The sequence below is a fragment of the Astatotilapia calliptera genome, chromosome 1 (assembly GCF_900246225.1).
Source record: "Astatotilapia calliptera chromosome 1, fAstCal1.2, whole genome shotgun sequence".
Taxonomy (NCBI): domain Eukaryota; kingdom Metazoa; phylum Chordata; class Actinopteri; order Cichliformes; family Cichlidae; genus Astatotilapia; species Astatotilapia calliptera.
This window is the reverse complement of record NC_039302.1, coordinates 26,987,272-27,003,417: the sequence shown is the minus strand read 5'-3', so window position 1 is coordinate 27,003,417 and position 16,146 is coordinate 26,987,272. Positions and strand designations below refer to the sequence as shown.

General features: G+C 41.5%; 1 protein-coding gene across 3 annotated transcripts in view; it reads right to left on the bottom strand.

The window, feature by feature from the left end:
• sema4bb (sema domain, immunoglobulin domain (Ig), transmembrane domain (TM) and short cytoplasmic domain, (semaphorin) 4Bb) overlaps positions 1-16,146 on the bottom strand; it is a 59,831-nt gene that overhangs the window by 18,632 nt on the left and 25,053 nt on the right. For all 3 annotated transcript variants that reach the window (XM_026172316.1, XM_026172324.1, XM_026172307.1), the window contains exon 3: positions 249-409. In XM_026172316.1, coding sequence (XP_026028101.1) covers positions 249-409 — 161 coding nt within the window. The remainder of the gene's footprint in view (positions 1-248; positions 410-16,146) is intronic.

Here is a 16,146-nt window from a genome sequence, read left to right as displayed (position 1 = left end):
TTTAACTTTATCTACTCTCTTGACTATATTAAAAAAATATGGTGAAAATTGCCAGGATTTATTTATTTAACACCATCGGCCTACAGCTCAAATTAATGACAAGTCCATAAAGTGGTAATTCAGAGCTTTAGATATTCTCCCTGAACTATCTACCAGCAAAGTTTGTCACATGTGCGAGCCTGGTGAACCAGTAATTCGTGTTTTAAACATGCAATTTGGACTCAGATGAGGCATTTTGTTACACTCACGTTCTTCTGCAGCTTGATTTTGCTGATGTCTGAGAGGCTGAGGGCGAACAGTGCCTCCCTAGCTCCCACATACAGCATGTCGTCTTCCTGGCTGAGCAGCAGAGAGGTGTAATTAAAGACGCCGTTTGCCGAGAACCTCTTAGCTGATCTTTCCTTTGCATCTGGAAAAAGACCACACACACACACACACACACACACACACACACACACACACACACACACACACACACACACACACACACACACACACAAAGAACAGAAAGGAACAGATTAGTACAGAACATGTCCTGATGCTCAAAGCACAGAAAAAAAGATGACTGATCTGATTTTATTTTAAGGAGGGGGGCTTTTAAGTCCATGCACTCAGTAGCACTTAATCATGGACACCTGTTTAACCCAGAACTGTCAGTCAACCCCTGCAGAACACCATGACATGTCTCCCGCTTTTCTGCAGGCCTCTGACATTCAAATTCCAACCTGAGATGAGCAGAAGACAACTGTTCCTTAAGCTGACAGGAACTTCTGTTTTAGCACTCCAAAAAACTGAGAATCTCAAGGTTACATAAAGAACCACAAACCAAAACTACAGCCAACACTTGCTTGCGAGATTCAGTCAAATAAATTTTATGACACACAACGTGAACTCTTATCAAACCCGTCTTCCTTGAGCCTCACTCTTGGAGGCGGCAGTCTTCTTCGCTTCTTTAGTCGCAGCCACCAGCTTCTCCATGAGAAGACACACACCACTGAGCCACGTCTACGCTTCTCTGTGCTGGCCGACCCCCTTTTCGTTCGAATCATTACTGGCAGCAGGGTAAAAGCTTCCTTTGCTCAACACTAATCTAAATCTCCCTGATTCTGCAGCTTCTTCAAAAAGATCTCTTAAGCAGTGGGCCAGAAGTCAAATGAGCTACTTTTTCCCCACATTGCTCGATTTCCTGCAGCTTCAAATGATTCTTCTGATTAAATACAGACTTTATGTACACATTGCTCCTTTTATAGCATTTCCCTTAGCATCACAGAGGACTCAGTGTTCTCAATAGTGGCATCAGAAGCTTTTTACTGCTTTCTACTGTGAAGAGGATTGGATTCATTTTTGGAGACAGCTTTTATAGGCAGCGGGAGGTCTGACAATTGGTCACTTTTCGCTTGGACTAACCGTATAATACACTTCAAACAGACCAAATATAAAAGCAAAACAAAACCCAATAAAGCGTTTTATTCAAGACTTTCAGGGTTTGGACAAATCACAATCAAGTGGGGCCCATCTTTTTGTAGATGAATGTTATTGCGTCATATTTGACATTCGTTTTCTCAGCTCAGAAAAGCTGACCAAGTGCGTGTAATATAAGATCAGTGCATTCTCTGCCTACACGCATCCCACTCTTTGCAGCTTTTGACCATCTTTGTAAATGTTTATCTCTTGCCTCCCGTTCCAAACATATTAAAACACACTCTGTGTCCTTTGCGAGCCAAAACACTGGAGGTCACGGACTCCATTTGCTTGTCCAAATAAGATTACTGGCTCGAATCTGAGGTCGTAAACACTAATATTTGCTGCTGTTAAACCATTTACAGCCTTTTCCACATGTATAACCAGTAAGCTGGATTCAAATTTAGACACTTCTGACAGAAAGAGAAAAAAAAAAAAAAAAAAAAAAGACACCAGCAAGAAGTTTTCCCTCAACACTACCAGGTGGTGCATTGGCCCATAATGCAAATGGAGCTGATAAAGCTGCAATAAATGTTTACAACCCTACAACCCATGACTTAAACTTTTCAATATGCTCACAAACAAATGGTTCATCTAACACTCAAGGCACTTTGGCAGATGATGGTCTTCCCCTTGTGGGAGTGAAAGCCAGCTGCACAAGCCACATCTTGTCCACAATCAATGTTTAGGCTCTTTCTGCTGTTACAGTGCTCGTTCTGTTGAAAACATTGTGACATCTGGAGTCAATGGAGACCAGGGTCCCATCATTAAAATTATGGGGAGGGGATACAAAATAATTATAATAATAAAGCATATTTCCTATAGTCATGCAGGTGTCCTTCTGGACAGGAAGAAATTGAATTTTTCCTGTAAAGAGAACGAAAAACTGGTTTTATTTCAGGGTAAATTAAATGTGCTAAAATATCCTTAAATGCTCATAAAGGCAAGGCAAGGCAAGGCAAGTTTATTTGTATAGCACAATTCAACAACAAGGTGATTCAAAGTGCTTTACAGAGACATTAGAAACAAGAACAAATAAAAAGCATGATTTAAAATTGATTAAAACAAGCAAATAAACTAACTAACTAATTAACAAACAAACAAACAAACAAACAAAACAGTATATAAAATCAAAACAGATAAAATCAGAACAGTAGATAAAATCAGTTAAATGTAAGTTTTGAAATTTAAGCTTAAAGTGTGGATTTGGTGCTTTATTCAAATGCAGCTGAGAACAGGTGAGTCTTCAACCTGGATTTAAATAAACTGAGTGTTTCAGCTGATCTGAGGCTTTCTGGGAGTTTGTTCCAGATATAAGGAGCATAAAAGCTGAATGCAGCTTCTCCGTGTCTGGTTCTGACTCTGGGAACTGATAAAAGACCGGATCCAGATGACCTGAGGGATCTGGATGGTTCATACTGGGTCAGGAGGTCATTGATGTATTTTGGTCCTAAACCATTCAGAGCTTTATAGGCCAGCATCAGAACTTTAAAGTCTATCCTCTGACGGACAGGCAGCCAGTGTAAGGACCTCAGAGCTGGACTGATGTGGTCCACTTTTTTGGTCTTAGTGAGGACTCGAGCAGCAGAGTTCTGAATGAGCTGTAGTTGTCTGACTGATTTTTTAGGTAGACCTGTAAAGATGCTGTTACAGTAATCAAGCCTATTAAAGATGAATGCATGGACTAGTTTTTCCAGGTCCTGTTGAGACATCAGATCTTTTATCCTTGATATATTCTTGAGGTGATAGTAAGCTGACTTTGTTATTGTCTTAATGTGTTTTTCCAAGTTTAGGTCTGCATCCATCACTACACCCAAATTTCTCGCCTGGTTTGTGGTTTTTAGATGTATAGATTGAAGTTCTCTGGTGACCTGTAATCGTTTTTCTTTGGCGCCAAAGACTATTACCTCAGTTTTGTTTTTGTTTAGCTGGAGAAAATTGTGGCACAACCAGTCATTGATTTCCTCAATGCATTTACCAAGAGCCTGTACAGGGCCTCGGTCTCCTGGTGACATTGTGATATATATTTGTGTGTCATCTGCATAGCTGTGATAGTTTATTTTGTTGTTGTTTATAATCTGTGCCAGTGGGAGCATGTAGATGTTAAACAGAAGGGGTCCCAAGATGGAACCTTGGGGAACTCCACATGTGATACTTGTCTGCTCAGATGTGAAGTTACCTATTGATACAAAGTATTTCCTGTTTTCTACGTATGTTTTGAACCAGTTTAGTACAGTTCCTGAAAGACCTGTCCAGTTCTCCAGTCGTTTGAGTAATATGTTGTGGTCAACTGTATCAAATGCTGCACTGAGATCCAGTAAAACTAGGACTGACATTTTTCCACTGTCTGTATTCAGACATATGTCATTAAACACTTTGGTCAGAGCGGTTTCAGTGCTGTGGTTCTGTCTAAAACCTGACTGGAAGGCATCGTAGCAATTATTCTGTTTTAAGAAGTAACTGAGCTGTTGAGAAACTGCTTTTTCAATGATCTTACTTAAAAACGGGAGATTTGAGATCGGCCTGTAGTTGTTCATTTGTGTCTTGTCAAGATTGTCCTTTTTCAGTATAGGTTTGATTACAGCAGTTTTTAGTGATTCTGGAAACACACCTGATAATAAAGAAAAGTTGACGATCTGTAACAGGTCTGACTCCAAAGTCTTTGAGACCTTTTTGAAAAAACTTGTTGGCAGGACATCTAAACAGCAGGAGGAGGAGTTCAGTTTACCTAAGATGTCCTCCAGGTCTTTGCTGTTAATAGGTTGAAAGTGAGGTACACTCAGTCCCAGCAGACCCTGCAGACAAAGGAGTGCAATGTCTCCTCTCAACAGGGGGACATATCATAGATTGCGATTGTCAGGATTCCCCTGGGTTTTGGACATTCACTAGAACCAAAAAACAGCCTTTCCACCGCATATTAAAACTCCCTGACATAAATCACAGTGACAATCTCTTAGACAGACAATGGAATAATGAGCAAGGGGGAGGGCAAAGTCATGAAACTTTTACTCTGGAAGCAGAATGAGGCAACTTAGCAGGAGGTTGGGTTTGAGGTTGGGGTACTGAGTGGGAGTTGTAACCAGGAAGACTGGATTGAGATGTTGAACTATGAAGAAACATGCAGACGGAGGAAAGAGAGCTTATTTTCAAAGCACTTTGAGATGGATTTCTGATAAGAGCAGAAGGTCAAATAGTAACAAATGTCAGAGTTGTGTCAAGCTGCAGGGATTTCAGAAAGAAAAACCAGAGGCTGGTTTTTGAGGGAGATTTCTGAAGTTTATGATGCAGTAGATCGCTTGTGTGTTTTGACATGATTGCAGCAGAACACCGGGCATCCACAGACAGCAGCAGCAACTGCAGGTCATTTCACAGCCAGGCTCCAGTTCCATTCATCACCCGCTTGTTTAATCAGCTGGCTGTCACCAAGTGAGGCCATCAACCTCTGCCAATGGTCATCACATCACACCTACCAGCAATATAACTGTTTTATTCCTGGTGTTAACATGCTGAATTAGTTAGCAGGTTCTCTGAATTCCAGCATGGAAGTCAAATAAGGTGATTTGCCTGAATTCTCCATGGTTATGGAGAGTGCAGAACAAGGTCTGCATGCAGCACTAACACAGCATCCAAGAGCCCGATATCTCGTCTCCACTGAGACTTAATCACCTCCCAGTTATTAATTGTGTGGAATTCAATTTTGCAAGCGTATTAAATGTATTTATTCACTGTGATTTTCTTCATTTCGCTGGAGTTAGAGATGGCAGGAAGAAATCAGATCACAGAGGATTTCAGCAAACAGATGCTTTGTGATTACGGAACTGTTTGCTTGAGAGTCAGGGAATCAAACTAATTCTGTGCGCACACAATGAGTGGCTACATACGTCATGAATTTAAGAAGAGATTTGTAAGCCAGCCAATGCAAATGCATATCCTCCTATTTTTCATATATTAAATATGTTTATGGAGGGGATTTAAAATATTCTAATATGTATATAAGCCTATAGATATGAATTCCAGTGTGCACAACAGAGCCTAAAATGCGATGTGTGTATGTGAATGTTGCAATGTGAGCAGTGTTTACTGGTTCCAATAAGTGCTTGTCTGCTTGGAGGAAAAGCTGAAAAGGCAAGTAGTACTGGAGCATAGCCCCCCCCCCAAAAAAAATACCTATATTATATACATAGCTATTGAGACATCACCTCTGATTTCTATAGTCCAATTTTAAACCCTTGAGATGCTGTTTCTAATGTCATCATTGTGGTTGCAAGGAAGTGGATGTCACAAGGAGGGGTGCGTTTGACCGTGTTCCTCATTGGCTAATGGATTTCAGGTACTTCTGAGTTGGCTTCAAAAGCCCATTGGTCTGCCAGGATTTAAATATGCTGGCCTGCTTTGACCCACCACCACGGCTGGTGCTAGTTGTTAGCTGTCTGTTACTTTGATGGGTTTCTAGCGCTAGGAGAAACTAGGAGGTGACCTTTTTTGATGTGTGTGACTTTGCACTTTTTCAGTGTAAGCATCAGACAAAAATCATCGTTTACTGTGTAGTTAAATGTAATTAAGTTACTTAGCACTAATGCATACGTCTGTGGATGCACTTTTCTAACTAAGCTAGCCAGTGTTCGCTCATAACTTCATGATTACCTCTAACTTAAACGTGACTTCTGGCTTAAAGGAAAAAAAAAAAAGCATGGTAACATAAACTCAAAGCTTCAGCAGAGCACACACCAGTTGGTGGAGGTCACAACATATGTCCGTTTTTTGTATACAGCCCATTACCTTTTATTTCCTTGTTTACAGCCTTTATGTGGTAAGCCAAGTGGTGCTGCAGCTGGCTGAAGGTCATATTTATAATGCACACATGAGAAAAATCAATCTGCTCATGCAACTTTCAGAAATAAACTTTCAGAAGTACAGTTCTAAAAAAGGTTCATCTGTTCTTTTAACAGGAACCCAGACCTTGAGAAAAACAAAAGGAATACAGTAGGATTTACTTTCCTCTGAATCCCTTTATTCACATCACAGCTGCGCAAGTTCAGTGGGTGCTTACTCACCATCGAGGTAACTAAGATATCCTCAGGGCGCCAGCTTGCAGATGTAGTGTTACTGAGAAATACTATTCATGGTAGCACTTTGGCAGGAATCACATTTAAGGGGGGGGGGGGGGGGGGGGGAGAAAAATGGCACAGGATAAATTTTTTTCAAAAGGTTTAATGGGAGATTTTAGGGTGGGGTGACTGATTGGCTGCTTGGTAGGTATACGCCTGCCAGAACACTGAGTGTAAACATGCCCCAGATTTACTATAGCAGCATGAGCCAAGTCACAAGGCACAAGGGGGCAATGGGGACAAAGGGGCTCGCTTGCAGCTAGGATGAGAAAACCAAAAGGAGGAGAGGGTAACAAAGCTGATATCAATCTCAGACAGAGCTTGGCTTATCTTGCATGCAAGGCACCAATTTATATATTTAAAGAAAAAAAGCAAAGCAAAACAAACACTATCTCTGCCCTCAGCTAAATAAAGCTACACAAGAGTGCACAGCTTCAAGGCTCTCTGTTTGACATGATTTGACAAAGGGTTTGATAGCAGTGCTGGAGCTGACAGAAGCCGACAGAAGTCGCTTCAAGGTCATCTCAGCTCTGCTGCTCCCGATGCTTAGGCGAAGTGATGTTATTTCATCGCCGGTGACTACTGGCAACCAAAAGCAGAGCGGCTCCGATCTGATCTCTACTGCTGTAGTTTACCTGCCAAGTCAGCACAGAAACAGTTTGTCTGCACAGTCGGACCTCTGATGAGGAGACAAAGTGTGTTAGAGGAGCAGGGGGTACTAACTGGGAAACACCACAGGAAAATAAAAATGACTAGGGCTAGCCGAGTAGATTCTGTTTCCGTTAAAGAAACATGACGCCAATTCTGGGAGATATTGCAGTTCTGCACTTCTTCAATGTCACGTGTATGTGGCAGGTTTGCAAACAGCATCTTTATCCAAGTAGTGTCTAAAAGATATTCCTTTTAAAATGAAAAGTCAAGAAAAAAGAAAAATTGACTTTACTGGATGGGAAATAAAGCTGACAGTACTGAACTCTACAGTATCCACAAAGCCAGGCCATGAGGCTTACTTGTACTGTGGTGTTTGTAATAACGGCTTTGCTGCACTTGTAGATGTGTGAGTGAATATGCTGTCTGGTCTGCTCATGTCTTAATGTGTGTGTGAGTGTGTGCATGTCATACTGAGAGACAGCTGGGCCTTGCAGATAATAACCAGAGCCTGACAGTGTGCAAGTCCAGTGTTTGTTTGCATGTGAGGATTATGCTTTTTTTTTTTTTTTTTTAATGGAGAAAAAAAAAGTGTTAATAATGCCATATGGTTACAGGTGCATAAATACATCGGAGCAGCAACAGAAAACCGTGCAACGGCAGAATGTTTGTTTGAAATGTGTGTAGCCTACAAGCCATGCAATTCTTGAAAAAGCTTCCTTCACCAGCTGAAGAAGAAAACATCTGTCCAACACATATGTAACAAGGATGAGGTCAGTGCATGAAGCACAGCATGGCTCTAAAAGCAGAGGAGCTGACAGAGACAGCATGCCCTGTAATTAAAGGCTCTTAGGTGTCATCCTGATGCACTCAGAACTGGCATGCGCCCGCCCAACACTCAGACCAGCAAGGCGATGTGGCGCAGTGTTCCATCACAGCTGAAAGCTTACAAAATCCTGATGATGAGGTATCTGAGTGAGTTATTCAAACACAGACCTTGAAACTCAGAGAGGGAGAGAGGAGGAGACAAACATTTGGCATCATTTTCCTCACTCAATTCAAAGCAGACGTGCCTGTGCTTGTCGTGTGTGGTGCCTTTTCAAACACTCCTCCTCCATCCTCTTTAGTGGGGGTGGACAATACCACCACATTTAAGATATTAACAATAAACTCCTGCAGTGTTTACAGTTTGCCTGCTTGCTTTAGCTCCAAGGGCACATTTGGTTCAAGTTCTGTATGGCACAAGTGGGTGGTGGGCCATTAGCTACTCTGTGTCAACAGGAAAAAGTAATACTTATCATAGCGATGTAATGTTTCAACAAAAACAAGTGCTCCTATAATTTGAAGAAACAGATGGGAAAACTAGTTTTAGACTCCAATAGGTGTGAAATCTCCGCAAGTGCTAAGAGTTGCTATTGCAGACAAGTGACGCCAAGATGTAACAGTAGCACAAATGCACATACCCCTGTATTTATGTGCCAAGAACTAAAATGTGTGATGAATCTGTTTAAGAATTCACTGAATTCAATACTGAGACTTTCTCGCAGTAGTATCAGTGATTGAGGGAATTAAGCCCACCTCTATTCTACAGATTTTAAAGCTGTAACAGGCTGATGTGATTCATATGATGTGAAGCAGGTATAAATGTTTCATATTGCCCAGCATTAAAGCACAAAAGAGGCTAATGGGAAGGCCAATTTGCCAGGTGTTTCAGGAGGGCACTGAAGAGTTAACATCCTGAACTGATGCTTGATTAAAAGTCCTGAGAAAAATTAGGGAACTGCATTAATATTTGGAGGAGCTAATTAGCTACACAAAAATTTGTGGCGAAGTAATTGCCGTTAAAATATTTAATGAAATAAGAAAACAAAAAAACAAAAACAAAACAAAAAACAGGTAATGGTAATCAATCCAACCACTGTCATTTTTGCTTGTGCTAAAGAGGTTCACTTACACTCCCGTCTATAGAAGGGAGTGCTAACTGAATTGCTTGATAACTATGACCCACCCAATTGGATTTGAATAGGGGGGGGAACAAAGAGTCATGCAAGTCCATAGCACAAATGTCCAAATCTAGCTGGCTTGCAACACTTACAGGTTAGTTTCTGCTGGAGTTAGAATCCCATCAAAGTACATGTTGATGGGCACCAGTGGAACTGCTCTCAGTTTACAAAGTACACACACTTAGGACTGGCATGTGCTGAAAGTCTTTTAGAGTGCTACGACAGCATAAACACAACCTGGTGAGTGCGTACATGTGTGCATGCATGTCTCTGGAGAGGCTCTTGATGAGAAGAGCAGGCTGGAGTCGCACAGAGTCTCATGCTCTCCACTCATCCACCACATAGTGACCAAGGATGAGAAGTGGTCAAGCACACTGGTTTACACTAATGGCTTTTCACCCACACACTCAGACACACCTTGGATGAAGGGCTGCATGCTTTTCCTCTTGCTCTTCTACCGTCATGTTTGTTTCTAATAGCCCTGCTGATATCAGAAGCCTGGTGAGTTCAGGATCAGCTGCACTAGTCTCCACACTTGAGCATAAGGGTTACATTGACCTGCCATGGTTCAAAAGCATCACAACCTAAAGACTGATAAAGAGGCTGATTTTTTTTTTTTTTTTTAAAAAGCAAACTATTAAAAGAAAGGAGAAAAAAAAAAGAAAAAAGTGACTTTATCACAGAAAACACAGAAGATATGCAGTGAGACACTGCACTGGAGGACACACGTGAGTCTCTTTTCCACACACATCCACTATAGCAGGAGTAAAATGCATATGGAGTGCATTAAATACTGGAAGCAAGTCAGGAAAGTTCAGACTTCTAATGAAAGATACATGAGACGGCTGCTTTTAACCATTTCAGTACAGCCTAAACTGAAAGGTAAAATCCAAAGAGTTTCCTGAAAAGTGCAAGAGTAGACACCTTTTTTTTTTTAATAAAGTGCACTGCATTCTGAAATGTTGGTGCTGTTATATGAATCAGTTCTGGCATATAATCATATCACCATATGGACACCAGGTTTTAATGCAATTTATTCAAAGTACTTTTTTCCAGAGGGAAAAAAACCCAACAACCAGAACACATGTGCAATTCAATAGTGAGGAAAAAAGTGTTGCTATTCAAGTGGCTTTAAGCACAAAAAAAAGAAAAAAAAAGAAAAAAGAAAAGATGTCAGAAGTTCCACAAATTTCAAGTCATCGTCAGCAGAATCCATAGGAAGTCAAACAGTCATGGTCTCTGCTAGAGAAGGGCAAACCTGCTCTGAGCTAGCCATTATGTACAGTTAGACCATTACAGACACAAGTGTAAACAATAGAGCCAGCAGAGAAGTAAATCTCCTCGTGATGCAGCAGGTTTAAAGGAGTTGCGATTTGAAGTCATTTCTTGTAAACCAAACATTTCATGGCCTTCAGGCATTCGTCACACTGCAGTTTGTGGTGCGTTTTAATAAGTCAGTTGTGTTGCTTTCCGTGCAGACACAACTCTACTTGTTGCGTAGGATTTGTTCTTGGTTAACATCACTTGCCCTAAATCCAAAGCATTTCCGAACAGATGATCTGCTTCAGAGGACGAGCTCTCTGCATTATGCTGTGCAAGACCTTTGATTTTTGGTGAATACTTGTCTTAACGTAGTGTTACTCGTAAGACACTGCAAGCCATGCGGTGCATGATTGGCATTAGATGGTGATTTGTGAGGTCCAATATCACATGCAATATCATGTGATAAAATTGTGATGAAGATTAAAATGTAATTAATTGTGCAGCCCTACCTTAAGGTGGGTCTACATTCTACTAGGTAGCAATCCTGAAAGAAACATTTTGAAAACAATGAACGGCATTATTTCATTTCATTTCTCAAATGCCAAATAGCTGGAACGGTTGTTTAGGAAGAAAAACTCATGAAAAACTCAAGTGTTTACAAAAGATGTAAAACCTTTCATTAATAAGCAGAACGTGTATAAAGACAAATGACATCCCGTTTGTTTCAAGCTATTTAGTCTTTGTGTTTTATTTTCAGGACCGTTTGCTGTGTCTGTCCATTTTTTCCTATGGAATGAGTTGTTTTTACTGCAAATTGTCATGCATGGACAATGAGCAGTAAATTGTTGTTGGGCGTCTTATTTCCCCCAGTGGTTTTCCTTTTTGTTTGTTTTGTCATTCTCGTTTTAAATAAATAAATACATTCTTGAAAGAATGCCTTTTTGACAGAAGTGTGTGCAAAAGCCATTTGTTCTCAGACAAGTCCACTACAATGCAGATTCAGCGCCACAGAAACCAAATTAAAGCTTTTTCATGTTACAGTCGAACAAGAAAAAGCCTTTTTGTGTTACAGCAATGGAAAAACTCAGAACCTCTGCTGTTAACTTTTTAATAGTGATTAGGCTAACCAAATGTACACTCCAGCACAGCAATCCAAAATTGCCTAATGACACTCTTTAACCTCACATTCCTTGCTGTCCATCTAAATTATTCGCTACGACCATCATTTCGCGCTGCTTGCTATTTCCCTTAAATCAAATGTTCCTAATCGAAATTTGAAAGTTTAAACTTTTCTGTACATTCTCTGGACCGTGCGAGTGATGAGTCCATTAAAACATCTGAAAGAGACAGGGTTGATGTGCTGCAATTACCTTCCATTGTTGTGGCCGTTATGGTTTTTGTATGCAGGCACTTGTGAGTGCCACCTCTGCTGGAAGCCACAGACCGCTTTTCTTTCAGGATCAGTGGGCGTGTCCTTGCTGGGTTTTAGGTGGCCATTGGAGCATGTCTAAAACCTCACCAGCCTTTGCTCTGAACAACCACCCCCAGCCCCCCAGCCCCACCCCTTCTTGCTGCCCCTCCTCTGTTTTTGAACCACGATCCACACACTGCCAAGGTCAGTGGATTAGCATGCATGAGAGAAAGCGGACAATATTCGCCTAACATAAACCAAACGTACACAAGAAAGGACACTGTGTACACAGAGCATACACAGCATGCTCTGTAGCTTGGCTTAAATGGGCATTTTCATTTGCTCCTCTAAAAGTGTTAAAGCTGATCTGATCTGTGCCCTTCGTTTTACACAGTCTATACTGCTGCACATGAAAACACTAATGACAGAAAGCAGTAACTGACAGACTCTCTAGATGCTACTTGTGTTCAGAGCTTGATTATGTATCTTTTGTTTTAGAACCTTTCTTCCAGATTCCCTCTTAACATTATCACAGTAAAAGCAGATCTTCCCGTTGTAGGTAAAAAAACATTCAGGAATCGTAGGAAACTTACACATTAGATTTAAATATAGCAGCAAGAATTGATTTGAACTCATCTGTGTTGTGTCTTGTGCCTTAAACCAACTAGAAACTAAAAAGCAGCAATAAAAAGGGAACAAAGAAATGGGTGGAGGGAGGCGATCACCACCTAATCACATTAAAACGCACCACTGAAGTACTGTGCTTAATGTAGAACACAATTATCTGGCATTTAGAGAGCTTGTTCAATCTGTACAAAAATCCACTCAAATGTAAAAGCACGTTTTTCCTTCAGTGTGAGTAAGGCTACAATGTTTTCTCTGCAGTCGCATTATCCCTAACAGACAGACACTGCTATGAGGCAATCATTTCAAGCATCTCTAAGCATATTTCTTTAAGGTTAAATTATTGATTCAAGAGGAAGATGATTAACAGCACTAAAACGATGATATTCAATTTAGTTCCCCAAATAATTAAACTGTGGTGGCGGTAGGGGTACAGGGTGTGTTTGGGCACACATGGACACAAAAGCAAGCACAACCACACAATCTTAAGATACCATATACTTTTGTTACCGACTTGGTTCATAACCTTTATGGACAGACTTTCTAGGCACAGCCAAGCAGCAGATGGTTACCAGTTTGGTGACCTCAGGATTACCTCTGCCTTTTGCGGATGATTTCTTCTGGATTCATCAGTAGCTGACCTCAGCATGCATTGGAGCAAACTGCATCCGAGTGTGAAATAACAGGAATGTGAATTAGCATCTCCAAGTCTGGTGCCAGAAGAAGGTGATGTGCCCACTCCGGGTCAAGGCAGATTGCTACTCCAATGGTAGCAGTTCAAGTATCCTGGGGACTTCTTTACAAAAGAGTAGAGTAAAGCAGTAAATGCAAACATTGGCATGGATTGGTAGTGATGTGGATTCTATATCAGTCTGTTATGGTAAAGAGAGCTGAGTGTGACAGCAACGCTGCTGATTTACCAGTCAATCTACGTTACAACTTTAATCTATAACCATGAGCAGTGGTTGCAAGCGGCTGAAACGACCTTCCTTTGTAGGGTGTTGTGGAAAAGGAGCTTTATGGGAGCTCTCCTAGTACCTTCACAGCTCAGTTTAACTCAACTTGGATTTTAAGCTTTTTCAATTAGGTTGTAGGACCTGGTACCGGGTGCTTTTTGTTGTATCTACTTAGACGGTTTCCACTTAATCTGAAATGATCCAAAAATGAAGCGTTGGACTGTATGCCACCGGTGGCCAGACAGTGACAAATTTTGATGACTCATGAGGGTGGCTCCTCACAAAAATCCGCCAATTTTGAAACATGGCAATGAAGTAAATGACTAAATAAAAAACAAAAAAAAAAAAAAACAACGTGGTCCTTGTCTAACAAAAAGCCACGCACCGAGCAGCAGAATACCATATCTCAACTTCCACTGTTGTGCAGTTTGTGTCGCATACAAATGATGTCATTTGCTATAACAAGTCCACACACATTAGTACTCAATTGTAATGAGAAACAACTGAAACCCCGTACTTTTAAGTTGAGTAGGTACTAGTGGAAAAGGTCTATTAGAGAAAGGGTGAAGCGTTTGGTCATTCGGGAGGGGCTCAGAGTAGATCTGCTACCCCTCTACATTGAAAGAAGCCAGCTGATGTGGTTTGGGCGTGTCCTACTGGCGACAAGCCCAGAACACCCTGGGGGGATTACTTTGTGGTCTAGGAAAGCCTCTATGTCCCTTGGAAGAGCTAGAGGTGGCCAGGGAGAGGGAGGTCCAGGCAACTCTGCTTTCAGGGGTGGCGGTCTAAGCAGAGAAGTGGCAGAAAATGGATGTAGAGGTGGATACTACTCTCCAGCAAGTTCCTCATCCTGTGGACGGAAACTTTACGGTCTCCACAGCGGCAAAAGCCCTTCTGCTGCAGTCTTAGTGAGCTCAACTTAAGCCCCTTTTCCATTAGTACCTACTCTGTCCTACTTGTCACAACTCTACTCGGATTGACTAGTTTTCCATTACAATCGTGTCCCACCTAATGTTTGCCGTTGTTGTCACAGCAACACAGCTGAGCGTCCCGTGACGCAATTAGTATGCAACACAAATGCTACAACAAAGGTGGACGTCGAGGCAATGATATACCTGCTGCTTGGTCTGTCGCTTTTCGTCAGACTCGGGAACCACAGCACTGTTTTTTTTCCCTAACCATTTCCCTCGTTGCCGGGTCTTAAAAATGGCAGATTTGATTTTTGTGAACAAGATGCTCTCATGACTCATTGAGTGACTCCACTGACCAGTCAAATGGTGGCATGCAGTCTTACGACATCACATTTTAATACCTGTCCAGTTGAGTAGGTACTATTGTAGCACCTTGTACCGGCTACTATCACCTATTGGAAAACCTTGAAAACCTTGGCGAGTCGAGTCGATCCGAATGGGTACTAATGGAAAAGGGGCTACTGTCAGTTGAAGCAGTTCTCCATCTGCTGAAGGTTTTGGATATGCTACCCTTCTCATCTGCAATCTATAATGGTCAACTTGAGAGTATGTTGGACAGTGGGCCTAGCTGGTTAGTGATAACTTTCCAAAAATAAAAGTGAGGAGTTTGTCCAGTACTGAAGAGACTGTGTCAGTGGATTGTGGGGGAACAAAAGAAAAAAAAAAAAAGACAAAGATTGCAAAATAGAATTTAGTTGGGTGGCTCGCCCAAGTAAGTGTATGACAAACACTGTAGTTAACGTACTCAAGTCTGAACTCGAATGTCTCCTTGATTAAAGTGAAAAGAAAAGAAAATTAAAGAACAAAAAGAATCCATCTCTTCAGTGCACCTCTTCAGAAAGTACTGTCTGAGAAGCTTCTGATAACTAACAGGGATACATGCTGTATGCCTAACCATTGCTTACAGCTCCAAGTCCCATGATCTTTTGTGCTGCTCTGCCTCTGCTCAAGAACCATAATGAAAAACAGACAAGCTCTCCCTTTGCAGCAACCACAAAAACCCCTACTCACTACACATGAGAGATTAGCTTGCTCATTAGGAGAGAAGGAAGGATGAGGAGAGAGGGAAGGAGGACAAAAAGGAAGAGGGATGCTTTTCAAGGAGGAGGGCAAGGGTGCTCTCTCCAGAAAACAGGCCGGGTCCCCTTTTCTTACAGACCATGCCAATCAGAAACGGCTATTTAAAGAGGTGACCTGCTTTACATGTTTTGCAGCAGTGGTGGAGGTCAAACAAAAGTTAGTTTATATATGAAGCATGCTAGTGTTTGTGCAAAGCTGTTGTCTCATTAAAGAGCTTATAATCAGTGCCAGTGACTTTTAAATAAGACTTTCTACACGAAATTGTCGGTTGAAAAACAGTTTTCTCACACTACTACTTATGCTCTCCAGCTGACAACCTCAATCACTCATCGTTCATGTCAAAATACATGAATTTAAGATGATGAATGCCGCGTGGAGTGAGGCAAAGTAGGGGGGTAGAAAGAAACATCAGTGGTTTGCAAAACACTCACTTGCTGGGAACCAGCCTTGGGCCAATTTAGTCTATTCAGCTCTTAGAGAAATAAGCTAAATGGCTCAAGGATGTGAAAGGTTGTTCTTGGGTATGAGAGATGCTAATTTGAGGTGGTGCATGTGAATCACAGGATGACAGCTCACTAAAGTGGCTAAAGAGGAGGGAAACAAACCTTCTGGGGGGAGGGG